General features: G+C 47.0%; 1 protein-coding gene across 1 annotated transcript in view; it reads right to left on the bottom strand.

Moving 5' to 3' along the window:
• LOC129846919 (regulator of G-protein signaling 22-like) overlaps nt 1–17421 on the bottom strand; it is a 41734-nt gene that overhangs the window by 20919 nt on the left and 3394 nt on the right. Inside the window, exons 6-11 of the mRNA XM_055914734.1 lie at nt 13970–14129; nt 12746–13162; nt 3298–3896; nt 2720–3212; nt 1747–1872; nt 946–1047 (exon numbers count right to left, since the gene is read on the bottom strand). Coding sequence (XP_055770709.1) covers nt 946–1047; nt 1747–1872; nt 2720–3212; nt 3298–3896; nt 12746–13162; nt 13970–14129 — 1897 coding nt within the window. The remainder of the gene's footprint in view (nt 1–945; nt 1048–1746; nt 1873–2719; nt 3213–3297; nt 3897–12745; nt 13163–13969; nt 14130–17421) is intronic.

The raw sequence follows: 17421 nt of genomic DNA on the forward strand, positions 1-17421 counted from the left end.
CTTTAATGTAGGGCTCATAAAATGTCTTTAATGTAGGGCTCATTAAATGTCTTTAATGTAGGGCTCATTAAATGTCTTTAATGTAGGGCTCATAAAATGTCTTTAATGTAGGGCTCATAAAATGTCTTTAATGTAGGGCTCATTAAATGTCTTTAATGTAGGGCTCATCAAATGTCTTTAATGTAGGGCTCATTAAATGTCTTTAATGTAGGGCTCATTAAATGTCTTTAATGTAGGGCTCATAAAATGATTTTAATGTAGGGCTCATAAAATGTCTTTAATGTAGAGCTCATTAAATGTCTTTAATGTGGGGCTCATTAAATGTCTTTAATGTAGGGCTCATAAAATGTCTTTAATGTAGGGCTCATTAAATGTCTTTAATGTAGGGCTCATAAAATGTTTTTAATGTAGGGCTCATCAAATGTCTTTAATGTAGGGCTCATTAAATGTCTTTAATGTAGGGCTCATTAAATGTCTTTAATGTAGGGCTCATAAAATGTCTTTAATGTAGGGCTCATTAAATGTCTTTAATGTAGGGCTCATTAAATGTCTTTAATGTAGGGCTCATAAAATGTTTTTAATGTAGGGCTCATAAAATGTCTTTAATGTAGGGCTCATTAAATGTCTTTCATGTAGGGCTCATAAAATGTTTTTAATGTAGGGCTCATAAAATGTATTTAATGTAGGGCTCATAAAATGTCTTTAATGTAGGGCTCATTAAATGTCTTTAATGTAGGGCTCATTAAATGTATTTAATGTAGGGCTCATTCAAACTAGGGAAGGGGCTTGGACATTTGGCTTATGCTTTGGCTGAGAGTTTCCAGTGATTGGGGTGGAGACTTCACCTGTATCATGAATATATTTTATCCTACATCTCCCACCAGAACCTAATCCAGCATCTGACGCAATTACCCCACACCCCTTCCCCCAGGGATCCAATCTTACATGAGCCTGTCTCTGTACCCTGTAGGGATCCAGCCCATCTTGGTAGAAGAGCTGGTGGTACTGCTGCAGATCACACCAGAAGTGGACGGCATTCTCCCACAGCTGAGAACATACAGGAAGACCTATATATTTATGTTGTACAATACATTTACAATAACACTCTGGTGGACAGAGAGACAGAGAGAGAGAGGGAGAGAGATAGAGAGACAGAGAGAGAGGGAGAGAGAGAGAGAGAGAGAGAGAGAGAGAGAGAGAGAGAGAGAGAGAGAGAGAGAGAGAGAGAGAGAGAGAGAGAGAGAGAGAGAGAGAGAGAGAGAGACCAAAAAAACAAACCAAAGTATTCCAAAACAAATCCAATTTTGATAAACTCATATATCTATTAAGTGAAATTCCACAGTGTCATCACAGCAGCAAGATGTGTGACCTGTTGCCACAAGAAAAGGGAAACAGGTGAAGAACAAATTGAACAAAATTTGAATTGACAGATATACACTTTTCACATAATAATTGGGTATTAATAAACATTTGGCAAAATAATTGTTGAGATGCTAAAGTTGTCAGGAAAACACCTTGATTTTTGAGAGAGAGAGAGTGTCTGTCTGTCTGTCTGTCTGTCTGTGAGAGAGAGAGAGAGAGAGAGAGGCAGAAAGAGAGAGAGAGAGAGACTGTCTGTCTGTCTGTCTGTCTGTCTGTCTGTCTGTCTGTCTGTGAGAGAGAGAGAGAGAGAGAGAGAGAGAGTGTGTCTGTCTGTCTGTCTGTCTGTCTGTCTGTCTGTCTGTCTGTCTGTATGTATGTATGTACCGGGTTTCCAGAGCGTTCACAGTAACGTGTGAAGTAGAACCCGGCCTGTGAGTCCACACATAGACCCTGTAACATCCTCTCCCTCCTCCTGGTCCCAACAACAGGACTGCTGCTGGCATAACCTGTCTGACACAACACACACAGAATAATACTACCTAATTAAACTGTCTGACATAACACAGAGAATAATACTACCTAATTAACCTGTCTGACACACACAGAATAATACTACCTCATTAACCTGTCTGACATAACACAGAATAATACTACCTCATTAACCTGTCTGACACACACAGAATAACACTACCTCATTAACCTGTCTGACAACACACACAGAATAATACTACCTAATTAACCTGTCTGACACAACACACACAGAATAATACTACCTCATTAACCTGTCTGACACAACACACACAGAATAATACTACCTCATTAACCTGTCTGACACAACACACACAGAATAATACTACCTCATTAACCTGTCTGACACACACAGAATAATACTACCTCATTAACCTGTCTGACACACACAGAATAATACTACCTCATTAACCTGTCTGACACAACACAGAATAATACTACCTCATTAACCTGTCTGACACAACACAGAATAATACTACCTCATTAACCTGTCTGACACACACAGAATAATACTACCTCATTAACCTGTCTGACATAACACACACAGAATAATACTACCTCATTAACCTGTCTGACACACACAGAATAATACTACCTCATTAACCTGTCTGACACACACAGAATAATACTACCTCATTAACCTGTCTGACACACACAGAATAATACTACCTCATTAACCTGTCTGACACAACACAGAATAATACTACCTCATTAACCTGTCTGACACAACACACACAGAATAATACTACATTATTCAACTTAGCATTTTTCATAAAATAAAGAAATATCGTAGCGCATATCCCAACTCTCTGTCGGTCACACCTAGTACCTTTGTGTGAGCTGGTGTGGGGATCCTGTCTCTGGGTAGAGAGGTGTCTGGGCGGATGGTAAGTCGAGGTATAGAGGTGTGAGCTGGTGTGGGGGTCCTGTCTCTGGGTAGAGAGGTGTCTGGGCGGATGGTAAGTCGAGGTATAGAGGTGTGAGCTGGTGTGTGGGTCCTGTCTCTGGGTAGAGAGGTGTCTGGGCGGATGGTAAGTCGAGGTATAGAGGTGTGAGCTGGTGTGGGGGTCCTGTCTCTGGGTAGAGAGGTGTCTGGGCGGATGGTAAGTCGAGGTATAGAGGTGTGAGCTGGTGTGGGGGTCCTGTCTCTGGGTAGAGAGGTGTCTGGGTGGATGGTAGGTCGAGGTATAGAGGTGTGAGGCCGGATGGTGATGTAACGAGGGTTAGGGTTGACACCAGAGGGAGGGCGTAGCTGTTCGTTCCTCCACAGTGACAGTCTGAGAGGATCTATTGCTCTCTGCCTCATCCTGAACCTGGGACCCCTGGAACACAACCGGAATATGAACCTGGGACCCCTGGAACACAACATGAACCTGGGACCCCTGGAACACAACATGAACCTGGGACCCCTGGAACACAACATGAACCTGGGACCCCTGGAACACAACATGAACCTGGGACCCCTGGAACACAACCACAACATGAACCTGGGACCCCTGGAACACAACATGAACCTGGGACCCCTGGAACACAACCAGAACATGAACCTGGGACCCCTGGAACACAACCAGAACATGAACCTGGGTCCCCTGGAACACAACATGAACCTGGGACCCCTGGAACACAACATGAACCTGGGACCCCTGGAACACAACATGAACCTGGGACCCCTGGAACACAACATGAACCTGGGACCCCTGGAACACAACATGAACCTGGGACCCCTGGAACACAACCAGAACATGAACCTGGGACCCCTGGAACACAACATGAACCTGGGACCCCTGGAACACAACATGAACCTGGGACCCCTGGAACACAACATGAACCTGGGACCCCTGGAACACAACATGAACCTGGGACCCCTGGAACACAACATGAACCTGGGACCCCTGGAACACAACCAGAACATGAACCTGGGACCCCTGGAACACAACATGAACCTGGGACCCCTGGAACACAACATGAACCTGGGACCCCTGGAACACAACATGAACCTGGGACCCCTGGAACACAACATGAACCTGGGACCCCTGGAACACTCATAAGCTCCACCACGTACCTTTATTCACCCTAAGCATCGCGCCAATAAGTTTAACCCACTTAGTGAGGATCTCTGCAATATTTAAGTTGAACAGGGTGAAATAACATGAACATAACAATATTATTTACACATGAAATAAGAGACCGTATGGACCAGCTGATCCTAACAGTCTAGTCAGGACCAGGTGATCATAGTTCAGGTAACAGTCTAGTCTGGACCAGGTGATCATAGTTCAGGTCACAGTCTAGTCTGGACCAGGTGATCCTAGTTCAGGTCACAGTCTAGTCTGGACCAGGTGATCCTAGTTCAGGTCACAGTCTAGTCTGGACCAGGTGATCCTAGTTCAGGTCACAGTCTAGTCTAGTATGGACCAGGTGATCCTAGTTCAGGTCAGTCTAGTCTGGACCAGGTGATCCTAGTTCAGGTCACAGTCTAGTCTAGTATGGACCAGGTGATCCTAGTTCAGGTCAGTCTAGTCTGGACCAGGTGATCCTAGTTCAGGTCACAGTCTAGTCTAGTCTGGACCAGGTGATCCTAGTTCAGGTCAGTCTAGTCTGGACCAGGTGATCCTAGTTCAGGTCACAGTCTAGTATGGACCAGGTGATCCTAGTTCAGGTCACAGTCTAGTCTAGTATGGACCAGGTGATCATAGTTCAGGTCACAGTCTAGTCTGGACCAGGTGATCCTAGTTCAGGTCACAGTCTAGTCTGGACCAGGTGATCCTAGTTCAGGTCACAGTCTAGTCTAGTATGGACCAGGTGATCCTAGTTCAGGTCACAGTCTAGTCTGGACCAGGTGATCCTAGTTCAGGTCACAGTCTAGTATGGACCAGGTGATCCTAGTTCAGGTCACAGTCTAGTCTAGTATGGACCAGGTGATCCTAGTTCAGGTCACAGTCTAGTCTGGACCAGGTGATCCTAGTTCAGGTCACAGTCTAGTCTGGACCAGGTGATCCTAGTTCAGGTCACAGTCTAGTATGGACCAGGTGATCCTAGTTCAGGTCACAGTCTAGTATGGACCAGGTGATCCTAGTTCAGGTCACAGTCTAGTCTAGTATAGACCAGGTGATTCTAGTTCAGGTCACAGTCTAGTATGGACCAGGTGATCCTAGTTCAGGTCACAGTCTAGTCTAGTCTGGACCAGGTGATCCTAGTTCAGGTCACAGTCTAGTCTAGTCTAGACCAGGTGATCCTAGTTCAGGTCACAGTCTAGTATGGACCAGGTGATCCTAGTTCAGGTCACAGTCTAGTCTAGTATGGACCAGGTGATCCTAGTTCAGGTCACAGTCTAGTCTAGTATGGACCAGGTGATTCTAGTTCAGGTCACAGTCTAGTCTGGACCAGGTGATTCTAGTTCAGGTCACAGTCTAGTATGGACCAGGTGATTCTAGTTCAGGTCACAGTCTAGTATGGACCAGGTGATCCTAGTTCAGGTCACAGTCTAGTCTAGTATGGACCAGGTGATTCTAGTACAGGTCACAGTCTAGTCTGGACCAGGTGATCCTAGTTCAGGTCACAGTCTAGTCTGGACCAGGTGATCCTAGTTCAGGTCACAGTCTAGTCTGGACCAGGTGATCCTAGTTCAGGTCACAGTCTAGTCTAGTCTGGACCAGGTGATCCTAGTTCAGGTCACAGTCTAGTCTGGACCAGGTGATCCTAGTTCAGGTCACAGTCTAGTCTGGACCAGGTGATCCTAGTTCAGGTAACAGTCTAGTCTAAGTCTGGATCCGGTGATCCTAGTTCAGGTCACAATCTAGTATGGACCAGGTGATCCTAGTTCAGGTCACAGTCTAGTCTAGTATGGACCAGGTGATCCTAGTTCAGGTCAGTCTAGTCTAGTCTGGACCAGGTGATCCTAGTTCAGGTCACAGTCTAGTCTAGTATGGACCAGGTGATCCTAGTTCAGGTCACAGTCTAGTCTGGACCAGGTGATCCTAGTTCAGGTAAGTCTAGTCTAGTCTGGACCAGGTGATCCTAGTTCAGGTCAGTCTAGTCTAGTATGGACCAGGTGATCCTAGTTCAGGTCAAAGTCTAGTATGGACCAGGTGATCCTAGTTCAGGTCACAGTCTAGTCTAGTATGGACCAGGTGATCCTAGTTCAGGTCACAGTCTAGTATGGACCAGGTGATCCTAGTTCAGGTCACAGTCTAGTATGGACCAGGTGATCCTAGTTCAGGTCACAGTCTAGTCTAGTCTAGACCAGGTGATCCTAGTTCAGGTCACAGTCTAGTCTAGTCTGGACCAGGTGATCCTAGTTCAGGTCACAGTCTAGTCTGGACCAGGTGATCCTAGTTCAGGTCAGTCTAGTCTAGTCTGGACCAGGTGATCATAGTTCAGGTCACAGTCTAGTCTGGACCAGGTGATCCTAGTTCAGGTCACAGTCTAGTATGGACCAGGTGATCCTAGTTCAGGTCACAGTCTAGTATGGACCAGGTGATCCTAGTTCAGGTCACAGTCTAGTCTGGACCAGGTGATCCTAGTTCAGGTCACAGTCTAGTATGGACCAGGTGATCCTAGTTCAGGTCACAGTCTAGTCTGGACCAGGTGATCCTAGTTCAGGTCACAGTCTAGTCTGGACCAGGTGATCCTAGTTCAGGTCACAGTCTAGTCTAGTCTGGACCAGCTGATCCTAGTTCAGGTCACAGTCTAGTATGGACCAGGTGATCCTAGTTCAGGTCACAGTCTAGTATGGACCAGGTGATCATAGTTCAGGTCACAGTCTAGTCTAGTCTGGACCAGCTGATCCTAGTTCAGGTCACAGTCTAGTATGGACCAGGTGATCCTAGTTCAGGTCACAGTCTAGTCTGGACCAGGTGATCCTAGTTCAGGTCACAGTCTAGTCTGGACCAGGTGATCCTAGTTCAGGTCACAGTCTAGTCTAGTCTGGACCAGGTGATCCTAGTTCAGGTCACAGTCTAGTCTGGACCAGGTGATCCTAGTTCAGGTCACAGTCTAGTATGGACCAGGTGATCATAGTTCAGGTCACAGTCTAGTATGGACCAGGTGATCATAGTTCAGGTCACAGTCTAGTATGGACCAGGTGATCCTAGTTCAGGTCACAGTCTAGTCTGGACCAGGTGATCCTAGTTCAGGTCACAGTCTAGTCTGGACCAGGTGATCCTAGTTCAGGTCACAGTCTAGTCTGGACCAGGTGATCCTAGTTCAGGTCACAGTCTAGTATGGACCAGGTGATCCTAGTTCAGGTCACAGTCTAGTCTGGACCAGGTGATCCTAGTTCAGGTCACAGTCTAGTCTAGTCTGGACCAGGTGATCCTAGTTCAGGTCACAGTCTAGTCTGGACCAGGTGATTCTAGTTCAGGTCACAGTCTAGTATGGACCAGGTGATCCTAGTTCAGGTCACAGTCTAGTCTAGTCTGGACCAGGTGATTCTAGTTCAGGTCACAGTCTAGTCTGGACCAGGTGATTCTAGTTCAGGTCAGTCTAGTCTAGTATGGACCAGGTGATCATAGTTCAGGTCACAGTCTAGTATGGACCAGGTGATCATAGTTCAGGTCACAGTCTAGTATGGACCAGGTGATCCTAGTTCAGGTCACAGTCTAGTATGGACCAGGTGATCATAGTTCAGGTCACAGTCTAGTATGGACCAGGTGATCATAGTTCAGGTCACAGTCTAGTATGGACCAGGTGATCCTAGTTCAGGTCACAGTCTAGTCTGGACCAGGTGATCCTAGTTCAGGTCACAGTCTAGTCTGGACCAGGTGATCCTAGTTCAGGTCACAGTCTAGTCTGGACCAGGTGATCCTAGTTCAGGTCACAGTCTAGTATGGACCAGGTGATCCTAGTTCAGGTCACAGTCTAGTCTGGACCAGGTGATCCTAGTTCAGGTCACAGTCTAGTCTAGTCTGGACCAGGTGATCCTAGTTCAGGTCACAGTCTAGTCTGGACCAGGTGATTCTAGTTCAGGTCACAGTCTAGTATGGACCAGGTGATCCTAGTTCAGGTCACAGTCTAGTCTAGTCTGGACCAGGTGATTCTAGTTCAGGTCACAGTCTAGTCTGGACCAGGTGATTCTAGTTCAGGTCAGTCTAGTCTAGTATGGACCAGGTGATCCTAGTTCAGGTCACAGTCTAGTCTAGTATGGACCAGGTGATCCTAGTTCAGGTCACAGTCTAGTCTGGACCAGGTGATCCTAGTTCAGGTCACAGTCTAGTCTGGACCAGGTGATCCTAGTTCAGGTCACAGTCTAGTCTGGACCAGGTGATTCTAGTTCAGGTCACAGTCTAGTCTGGACCAGGTGATCCTAGTTCAGGTCACAGTCTAGTCTGGACCAGGTGATCCTAGTTCAGGTCACAGTCTAGTCTGGACCAGGTGATCCTAGTTCAGGTCACAGTCTAGTCTGGACCAGGTGATCCTAGTTCAGGTCACAGTCTAGTATGGACCAGGTGATCCTAGTTCAGGTCACAGTCTAGTCTAGTCTGGACCAGGTGATCCTAGTTCAGGTCACAGTCTAGTCTAGTCTAGACCAGGTGATCCTAGTTCAGGTCACAGTCTAGTATGGACCAGGTGATCCTAGTTCAGGTCACAGTCTAGTCTAGTATGGACCAGGTGATCCTAGTTCAGGTCACAGTCTAGTCTAGTCTGGACCAGGTGATCCTAGTTCAGGTCAGTCTAGTCTAGTATGGACCAGGTGATCCTAGTTCAGGTCACAGTCTAGTATGGACCAGGTGATCCTAGTTCAGGTCACAGTCTAGTCTAGTATGGACCAGGTGATCCTAGTTCAGGTCACAGTCTAGTATGGACCAGGTGATCCTAGTTCAGGTCACAGTCTAGTATGGACCAGGTGATCCTAGTTCAGGTCACAGTCTAGTCTAGTCTAGACCAGGTGATCCTAGTTCAGGTCACAGTCTAGTCTAGTCTGGACCAGGTGATCCTAGTTCAGGTCACAGTCTAGTCTGGACCAGGTGATCCTAGTTCAGGTCAGTCTAGTCTAGTCTGGACCAGGTGATCATAGTTCAGGTCACAGTCTAGTCTGGACCAGGTGATCCTAGTTCAGGTCACAGTCTAGTATGGACCAGGTGATCCTAGTTCAGGTCACAGTCTAGTATGGACCAGGTGATCCTAGTTCAGGTCACAGTCTAGTCTGGACCAGGTGATCCTAGTTCAGGTCACAGTCTAGTATGGACCAGGTGATCCTAGTTCAGGTCACAGTCTAGTCTGGACCAGGTGATCCTAGTTCAGGTCACAGTCTAGTCTGGACCAGGTGATCCTAGTTCAGGTCACAGTCTAGTCTAGTCTGGACCAGCTGATCCTAGTTCAGGTCACAGTCTAGTATGGACCAGGTGATCCTAGTTCAGGTCACAGTCTAGTATGGACCAGGTGATCATAGTTCAGGTCACAGTCTAGTCTAGTCTGGACCAGCTGATCCTAGTTCAGGTCACAGTCTAGTATGGACCAGGTGATCCTAGTTCAGGTCACAGTCTAGTCTGGACCAGGTGATCCTAGTTCAGGTCACAGTCTAGTCTGGACCAGGTGATCCTAGTTCAGGTCACAGTCTAGTCTAGTCTGGACCAGGTGATCCTAGTTCAGGTCACAGTCTAGTCTGGACCAGGTGATCCTAGTTCAGGTCACAGTCTAGTATGGACCAGGTGATCATAGTTCAGGTCACAGTCTAGTATGGACCAGGTGATCATAGTTCAGATCACAGTCTAGTATGGACCAGGTGATCCTAGTTCAGGTCACAGTCTAGTCTGGACCAGGTGATCCTAGTTCAGGTCACAGTCTAGTCTGGACCAGGTGATCCTAGTTCAGGTCACAGTCTAGTCTGGACCAGGTGATCCTAGTTCAGGTCACAGTCTAGTCTGGACCAGGTGATCCTAGTTCAGGTCACAGTCTAGTCTGGACCAGGTGATCCTAGTTCAGGTCAGTCTAGTCTAGTATGGACCAGGTGATCCTAGTTCAGGTCACAGTCTAGTCTGGACCAGGTGATTCTAGTTCAGGTCACAGTCTAGTCTGGACCAGGTGATCCTAGTTCAGGTCACAGTCTAGTATGGACCAGGTGATCCTAGTTCAGGTCACAGTCTAGTCTAGTATGGACCAGGTGATCCTAGTTCAGGTCACAGTCTAGTCTCGACCAGGTGATCCTAGTTCAGGTCACAGTCTAGTATGGACCAGGTGATCCTAGTTCAGGTCACAGTCTAGTCTAGTATGGACCAGGTGATCCTAGTTCAGGTCACAGTCTAGTATGGACCAGGTGATCCTAGTTCAGGTCACAGTCTAGTCTGGACCAGGTGATCCTAGTTCAGGTCACAGTCTAGTCTAGTATGGACCAGGTGATCCTAGTTCAGGTCAGTCTAGTCTAGTCTGGACCAGGTGATCCTAGTTCAGGTCACAGTCTAGTCTGGACCAGGTGATCCTAGTTCAGGTCACAGTCTAGTCTGGACCAGGTGATCCTAGTTCAGGTCACAGTCTAGTCTGGACCAGGTGATCCTAGTTCAGGTCACAGTCTAGTATGGACCAGGTGATCCTAGTTCAGGTCACAGTCTAGTCTGGACCAGGTGATCCTAGTTCAGGTCACAGTCTAGTCTAGTCTGGACCAGGTGATCCTAGTTCAGGTCACAGTCTAGTCTGGACCAGGTGATTCTAGTTCAGGTCACAGTCTAGTATGGACCAGGTGATCCTAGTTCAGGTCACAGTCTAGTCTAGTCTGGACCAGGTGATTCTAGTTCAGGTCACAGTCTAGTCTGGACCAGGTGATTCTAGTTCAGGTCAGTCTAGTCTAGTATGGACCAGGTGATCCTAGTTCAGGTCACAGTCTAGTCTAGTATGGACCAGGTGATCCTAGTTCAGGTCACAGTCTAGTCTGGACCAGGTGATCCTAGTTCAGGTCACAGTCTAGTCTGGACCAGGTGATCCTAGTTCAGGTCACAGTCTAGTCTGGACCAGGTGATTCTAGTTCAGGTCACAGTCTAGTCTGGACCAGGTGATCCTAGTTCAGGTCACAGTCTAGTCTGGACCAGGTGATCCTAGTTCAGGTCACAGTCTAGTCTGGACCAGGTGATCCTAGTTCAGGTCACAGTCTAGTCTGGACCAGGTGATCCTAGTTCAGGTCACAGTCTAGTCTAGTCTGGACCAGGTGATCCTAGTTCAGGTCACAGTCTAGTCTAGTATGGACCAGGTGATCCTAGTTCAGGTCACAGTCTAGTCTGGACCAGGTGATTCTAGTTCAGGTCACAGTCTAGTCTGGACCAGGTGATCCTAGTTCAGGTCACAGTCTAGTCTGGACCAGGTGATCCTAGTTCAGGTCACAGTCTAGTATGGACCAGGTGATCCTAGTTCAGGTCACAGTCTAGTATGGACCAGGTGATCCTAGTTCAGGTCACAGTCTAGTATGGACCAGGTGATCCTAGTTCAGGTCACAGTCTAGTCTGGACCAGGTGATCCTAGTTCAGGTCAGTCTAGTCTAGTATGGACCAGGTGATCCTAGTTCAGGTCACAGTCTAGTCTGGACCAGGTGATTCTAGTTCAGGTCAGTCTAGTCTAGTCTGGACCAGGTGATCCTAGTTCAGGTCAGTCTAGTCTAGTCTGGACCAGGTGATCCTAGTTCAGGTCCCAGTCTAGTATGGACCAGGTGATCCTAGTTCAGGTCACAGTCTAGTCTGGACCAGGTGATCCTAGTTCAGGTCACAGTCTAGTCTAGTATGGACCAGGTGATCCTAGTTCAGGTCAGTCTAGTCTAGTCTGGACCAGGTGATCCTAGTTCAGGTCACAGTCTAGTCTGGACCAGGTGATCCTAGTTCAGGTCACAGTCTAGTCTAGTCTGGACCAGGTGATCCTAGTTCAGGTCACAGTCTAGTCTGGACCAGGTGATTCTAGTTCAGGTCACAGTCTAGTATGGACCAGGTGATCCTAGTTCAGGTCACAGTCCAGTCTAGTCTGGACCAGGTGATTCTAGTTCAGGTCACAGTCTAGTCTGGACCAGGTGATTCTAGTTCAGGGCAGTCTAGTCTAGTATGGACCAGGTGATCCTAGTTCAGGTCACAGTCTAGTCTAGTATGGACCAGGTGATCCTAGTTCAGGTCACAGTCTAGTCTGGACCAGGTGATCCTAGTTCAGGTCAGTCTAGTATGGACCAGGTGATCCTAGTTCAGGTCACAGTCTAGTATGGACCAGGTGATCCTAGTTCAGGTCACAGTCTAGTCTGGACCAGGTGATCCTAGTTCAGGTCACAGTCTAGTATGGACCAGGTGATCATTGTTCAGGTCACAGTCTAGTCTAGTATGGACCAGGTGATCCTAGTTCAGGTCACAGTCTAGTATGGACCAGGTGATCCTAGTTCAGGTCACAGTCTAGTCTAGTATGGACCAGGTGATCCTAGTTCAGGTCACAGTCTAGTCTGGACCAGGTGATCCTAGTTCAGGTCACAGTCTAGTCTGGACCAGGTGATCCTAGTTCAGGTCACAGTCTAGTCTAGTATGGACCAGGTGATCCTAGTTCAGGTCACAGTCTAGTCTGGACCAGGTGATCCTAGTTCAGGTCACAGTCTAGTCTGGACCAGGTGATCCTAGTTCAGGTCACAGTCTAGTATGGACCAGGTGATCCTAGTTCAGGTCACAGTCTAGTCTGGACCAGGTGATCCTAGTTCAGGTCACAGTCTAGTCTAGTATGGACCAGGTGATCCTAGTTCAGGTCACAGTCTAGTCTGGACCAGGTGATCCTAGTTCAGGTCACAGTCTAGTCTGGACCAGGTGATCCTAGTTCAGGTCACAGTCTAGTCTGGACAAGGTGATCCTAGTTCAGGTCACAGTCTAGTCTGGACCAGGTGATTCTAGTTCAGGTCACAGTCTAGTCTGGCTGGACCTCCCTCACAGGGGCTCTCTGTGTGGGGACCACCTGTCTCCTCATCAGTGGTAGAACAGGAGGGACTCTGGGGCTTGGGGTCCCCATTACCCTCATCTGTAGTTCCTGCCTCTATCTCTGTCTTTGCCTCTGTCTCTGTCTCTGTGAGGTAGACTTTCATCTCCTGCTCTGGGCTGTGGTCTCCCCGTCTCCTGTCCCAGTCTAGAAGTGAAGAGGAGAGAGGAAAGGAGACGAGGAGTGAGGAGGAGAGGGCGTAGGACTCTGAGTCGGGGATGCAGGAGAAGCAGGCTGAGGACGGACCCCTCTGTCCCTCCCGGCCCAGGGAGCACACTGGGCTTCTCACAGACCGGGTACAGACAGGCAGCTGCTTGTCCTCGTCCTTAGCCATTGTCAACATGTCTGTTACTGAGGCCTACAGACACACAAAGAACACAAACAGTGTGACTATAGGGAAGTGTTGCCTGGGGTGAGAGAGACAAAGAAATACCTGGATCATACACAGCATGTAAACTACTGTTTTACCAACACCACAAAACAAGTGTTTATTTATGACAAATATCATCTCCCATGTACTGAACCATATTGACATCATACTGAGATATATCATCTCCGCTGTACTGAACCATATTGACATCATACTGAGGTATATCATCTCCGCTGTACTGAACCATATTGACATCATACTGAGGTATATCATCTCCGCTGTACTGAACCATATTGACATCATACTGAGATATATCATCTCCGCTGTACTGAACCATATTGACATCATACTGAGATATATCATCTCCGCTGTACTGAACCATATTGACATCATACTGAGATATATCATCTCCGCTGTACTGAACCATATTGACATCATACTGAGATATATCATCTCCGCTGTACTGAACCATATTGACATCATACTGAGATATATCATCTCCCCTGTACTGAACCATATTGACATCATACTGAGATATATCATCTCCGCTGTACTGAACCATATTGACATCATACTGAGATATATCATCTCCGCTGTACTGAACCATATTGACATCATACTGAGATATATCATCTCCCCTGTACTGAACCATATTGACATCATACTGAGATATATCATCTCCCCTGTACTGAACCATATTGACATCATACTGAGATATATCATCTCCCCTGTACTGAACCATATTGACATCATACTGAGATATATCATCGATGTGAATAAGCAGGATCTGCTGACCTGCCCCAGTGACACATAGAGGACCTTCATCAGGGTCTCTCTGTCATCAGGCCCAGGGGAAGGACAGACGGGCTCTGTGGTGACAGGGTGTGGGACTGAGGCACCATCCCTCTTCTGGTTGCAGCCCCGAGGGCCCCACTGAGAAAACAGCTTCGCTAACCTTGGGAAACACCGTCAAGCAGCAAACACACATCAATCAAAACTTTATTTATAAAAGCCTTTTAAACAACATGTCACAAATTGCAGGAATGCAGGGTCAGACAAAGCTATGAATGGAATAGAATATAATGGAATATAATGGAATAGAATAGAATGGAATGGAATGGAATATAATGGAATGGAATGGAATGGAATATAATGGAATGGAATGGAATATAATGTAATGGAATGGAATGGAATATAATGGAATAGAATGGAATAGAATGGAATGGAATGGAATATAATGGAATGGAATATAATGGAATGGAATATAATGGAATGGAATATAATGGAATGGAATATAATAGAATGGAATATAATATAATGGAATATAATGGAATATAATGGAATGGAATATAATGGAATAGAATAGAATAGAATAGAATGGAATGGAATGGAATATAATGGAATGGAATGGAATGGAATATAATGGAATGGAATGGAATATAATGGAATGGAATGGAATATAATGGAATGGAATGGAATGGAATATAATGGAATAGAATGGAATGGAATGGAATAGAATGGAATGGAATAGAATGGAATGGAATATAATAGAATGGAATAGAACAGAATGGAATGGAATGGAATGGAATGGAATGGAATGGAATAGAATGGAATAGAATGGAATATAATAGAATGGAATAGAACAGAATGGAATAGAATAGAATGGAATAGAATGAAATGGAATAGAATGTTAGTCCCTGGAGTAAGGTATTATTCTATCACTGTCCCAGGGTGTCTACCTTCACTCTGCCAATACAGGTGTGTTACGTTAGGTGAGTGAAGGTTGGGTGGAAGTAGGCCTATAGGTTGGGTAGAAGTAGCCCTATAGGTTGGGTGGAAGTAGGCCTACAGGTTGGGTGGAAGTAGGCCTGTAGGTTGAGGGGATGTAGGCCTATAGGTTGGGTGGAAGTAGGCCTATAAGTTGAGGGGAAGTATGCCTATAGGTTGGGTGGAAGTAGACCTATAGGTTGGGTAGAAGTAGGCCTATAGGTTGAATGGAAGTATGCCTATAGGTTGGGTGGAAGTAGGCCTATAGGTTGAATGGAAGTAGGCCTATAGGTTGGGTGGAAGTAGGCCTATAGGTTGAGAGGAAGTAGGCCTATAGGTTGGGTGGAAGTAGGCCTATAGGTTGGGTGGAAGTAGGCCTATATGTTGAGGGGAAGTAGGCCTATAGGTTGGGTGGAAGAAGCCCTATAGGTTGAATGGAAGTAGGCCTATAGGTTGGGTGGAAGTAGGCCTATAGGTTGGGTGGAAGTAGGCCTATAGGTTGAGGGGAAGTAGGCCTATAGGTTGGGTGGAAGTAGACCTATAGGTTGGGTGGAAGTAGACCTATAGGTTGGGTGGAAGTAGACCTATAGGTTGGGTGGAAGTAGGCCTATAGGTTGAGGGGAAGTATGCCTATAGGTTGGGTGGAAGTAGGCCTATAGGTTGAGGGGAAGTAGGCCTATAGGTTGGGTGGAAGTAGGCCTGTAGGTTGGGTGGAAGTAGGCCTATAGGTTGAGGGGAAGTAGGCCTATAGGTTGGGTGGAAGTAGACCTATAGGTTGGGTGGAAGTAGACCTATAGGTTGGGTGGAAGTAGGCCTATAGGTTGAGGGGAAGTAGGCCTGTAGGTTGGGTGGAAGTAGACCTATAGGTTGGGTGGAAGTAGACCTATATGTTGGGTGGAAGTAGACCTATAGGTTGGGTGGAAGTAGGCCTATAGGTTGGGTGGAAGTAGACCTATAGGTTGGGTGGAAGTAGACCTATAGGTTGGGTGGAAGTAGGCCTATAGGTTGAGGGGAAGTAGGCCTGTAGGTTGGGTGGAAGTAGGCCTATAGGTTGGGTGGAAGTAGACCTATATGTTGGGTGGAAGTAGGCCTATAGGTTGAGGGGAAGTAGGCCTATAGGTTGGGTGGAAGTAGGCCTATAGGTTGAGGGGAAGTAGGCCTGTAGGTTGGGTGGAAGTAGGCCTATAGGTTGGGTGGAAGTAGACCTATATGTTGGGTGGAAGTAGGCCTATAGGTTGAGGGGAAGTAGGCCTATAGGTTGGGTGGAAGTAGACCTATAGGTTGGGTGGAAGTAGACCTATAGGTTGGGTGGAAGTAGGCCTATAGGTTGAGGGGAAGTAGGCCTGTAGGTTGGGTGGAAGTAGGCCTATAGGTTGGGTGGAAGTAGGCCTATAGGTTGGGTGGAAGTAGACCTATAGGTTGGGTGGAAGTAGGCCTATAGGTTGAGGGGAAGTAGGCCTATAGGTTGGGTGGAAGTAGGCCTATAGGTTGAGGGGAAGTAGGCCTATAGGTTGGGTGGAAGTAGGTCTATAGGTTGAGTGGAAGTAGGCCTATAGGTTGGGTGGAAGTAGACCTATAGGTTGGGTGGAAGTAGGCCTATAGGTTGGGTGGAAGTAGGCCTATAGGTTGGGTGGAAGTAGACCTATAGGTTGGGTGGAAGTAGACCTATAGGTTGGGTGGAAGTAGGCCTGTAGGTTGGGTGGAAGTAGACCTGTAGGTTGGGTGGAAGTAGACCTATATGTTGTGTAGAAGTAGGCCTATAGGTTGGGTGGAAGTAGACCTATAGGTTGGGTGGAAGTAGGCCTATAGGTTGAGGGGAAGTATGCCTATAGGTTGGGTGGAAGTAGGCCTATATGTTGTGTGGAAGTAGGCCTATAGGTTGGGTAGAAGTAGACTTATAGGTTGGGTGGAAGTAGGCCTATAGGTTGGGTGGAAGTAGGCCTATAGGTTGGGTGGAAGTAGACCTATATGTTGTGTAGAAGTAGGCCTATAGGTTGGGTGGAAGTAGGCCTATAGGTTGGGTGGAAGTAGGCCTATATGTTGTGTGGAAGTAGGCCTATAGGTTGGGTAGAAGTAGACTTATAGGTTGGGTGGAAGTAGACCTATAGGTTGAGGGGAAGTATGCCTATAGGTTGGGTGGAAGTAGGCCTATAGGTTGAGGGGAAGTAGGCCTATAGGTTGGGTGGAAGTAGGCCTATAGGTTGGGTGGAAGTAGGCCTATAGGTTGGGTGGAAGTAGGCCTATAGGTTGGGTGGAAGTAGGCCTATAGGTTGGGTGGAAGTAGGCCTTGATTAGAACCAAATAATGTGATCATATTACTCCAGTGCTAGCCTCTCTACACTGGCTTCCTGTTAAGGCTAGGGCTGATTTCAAGGTTTTACTGCTAACCTACAAAGCATTACATGGGCTTGCTCCTACCTATCTTTCCGATTTGATCCTGCCGTACATACCTACACGCTACGGTCACAAGACGCAGGCCT

Source organism: Salvelinus fontinalis, unplaced genomic scaffold (genome assembly GCF_029448725.1).
Source record: "Salvelinus fontinalis isolate EN_2023a unplaced genomic scaffold, ASM2944872v1 scaffold_0649, whole genome shotgun sequence".
Taxonomy (NCBI): Eukaryota; Metazoa; Chordata; class Actinopteri; order Salmoniformes; family Salmonidae; genus Salvelinus; species Salvelinus fontinalis.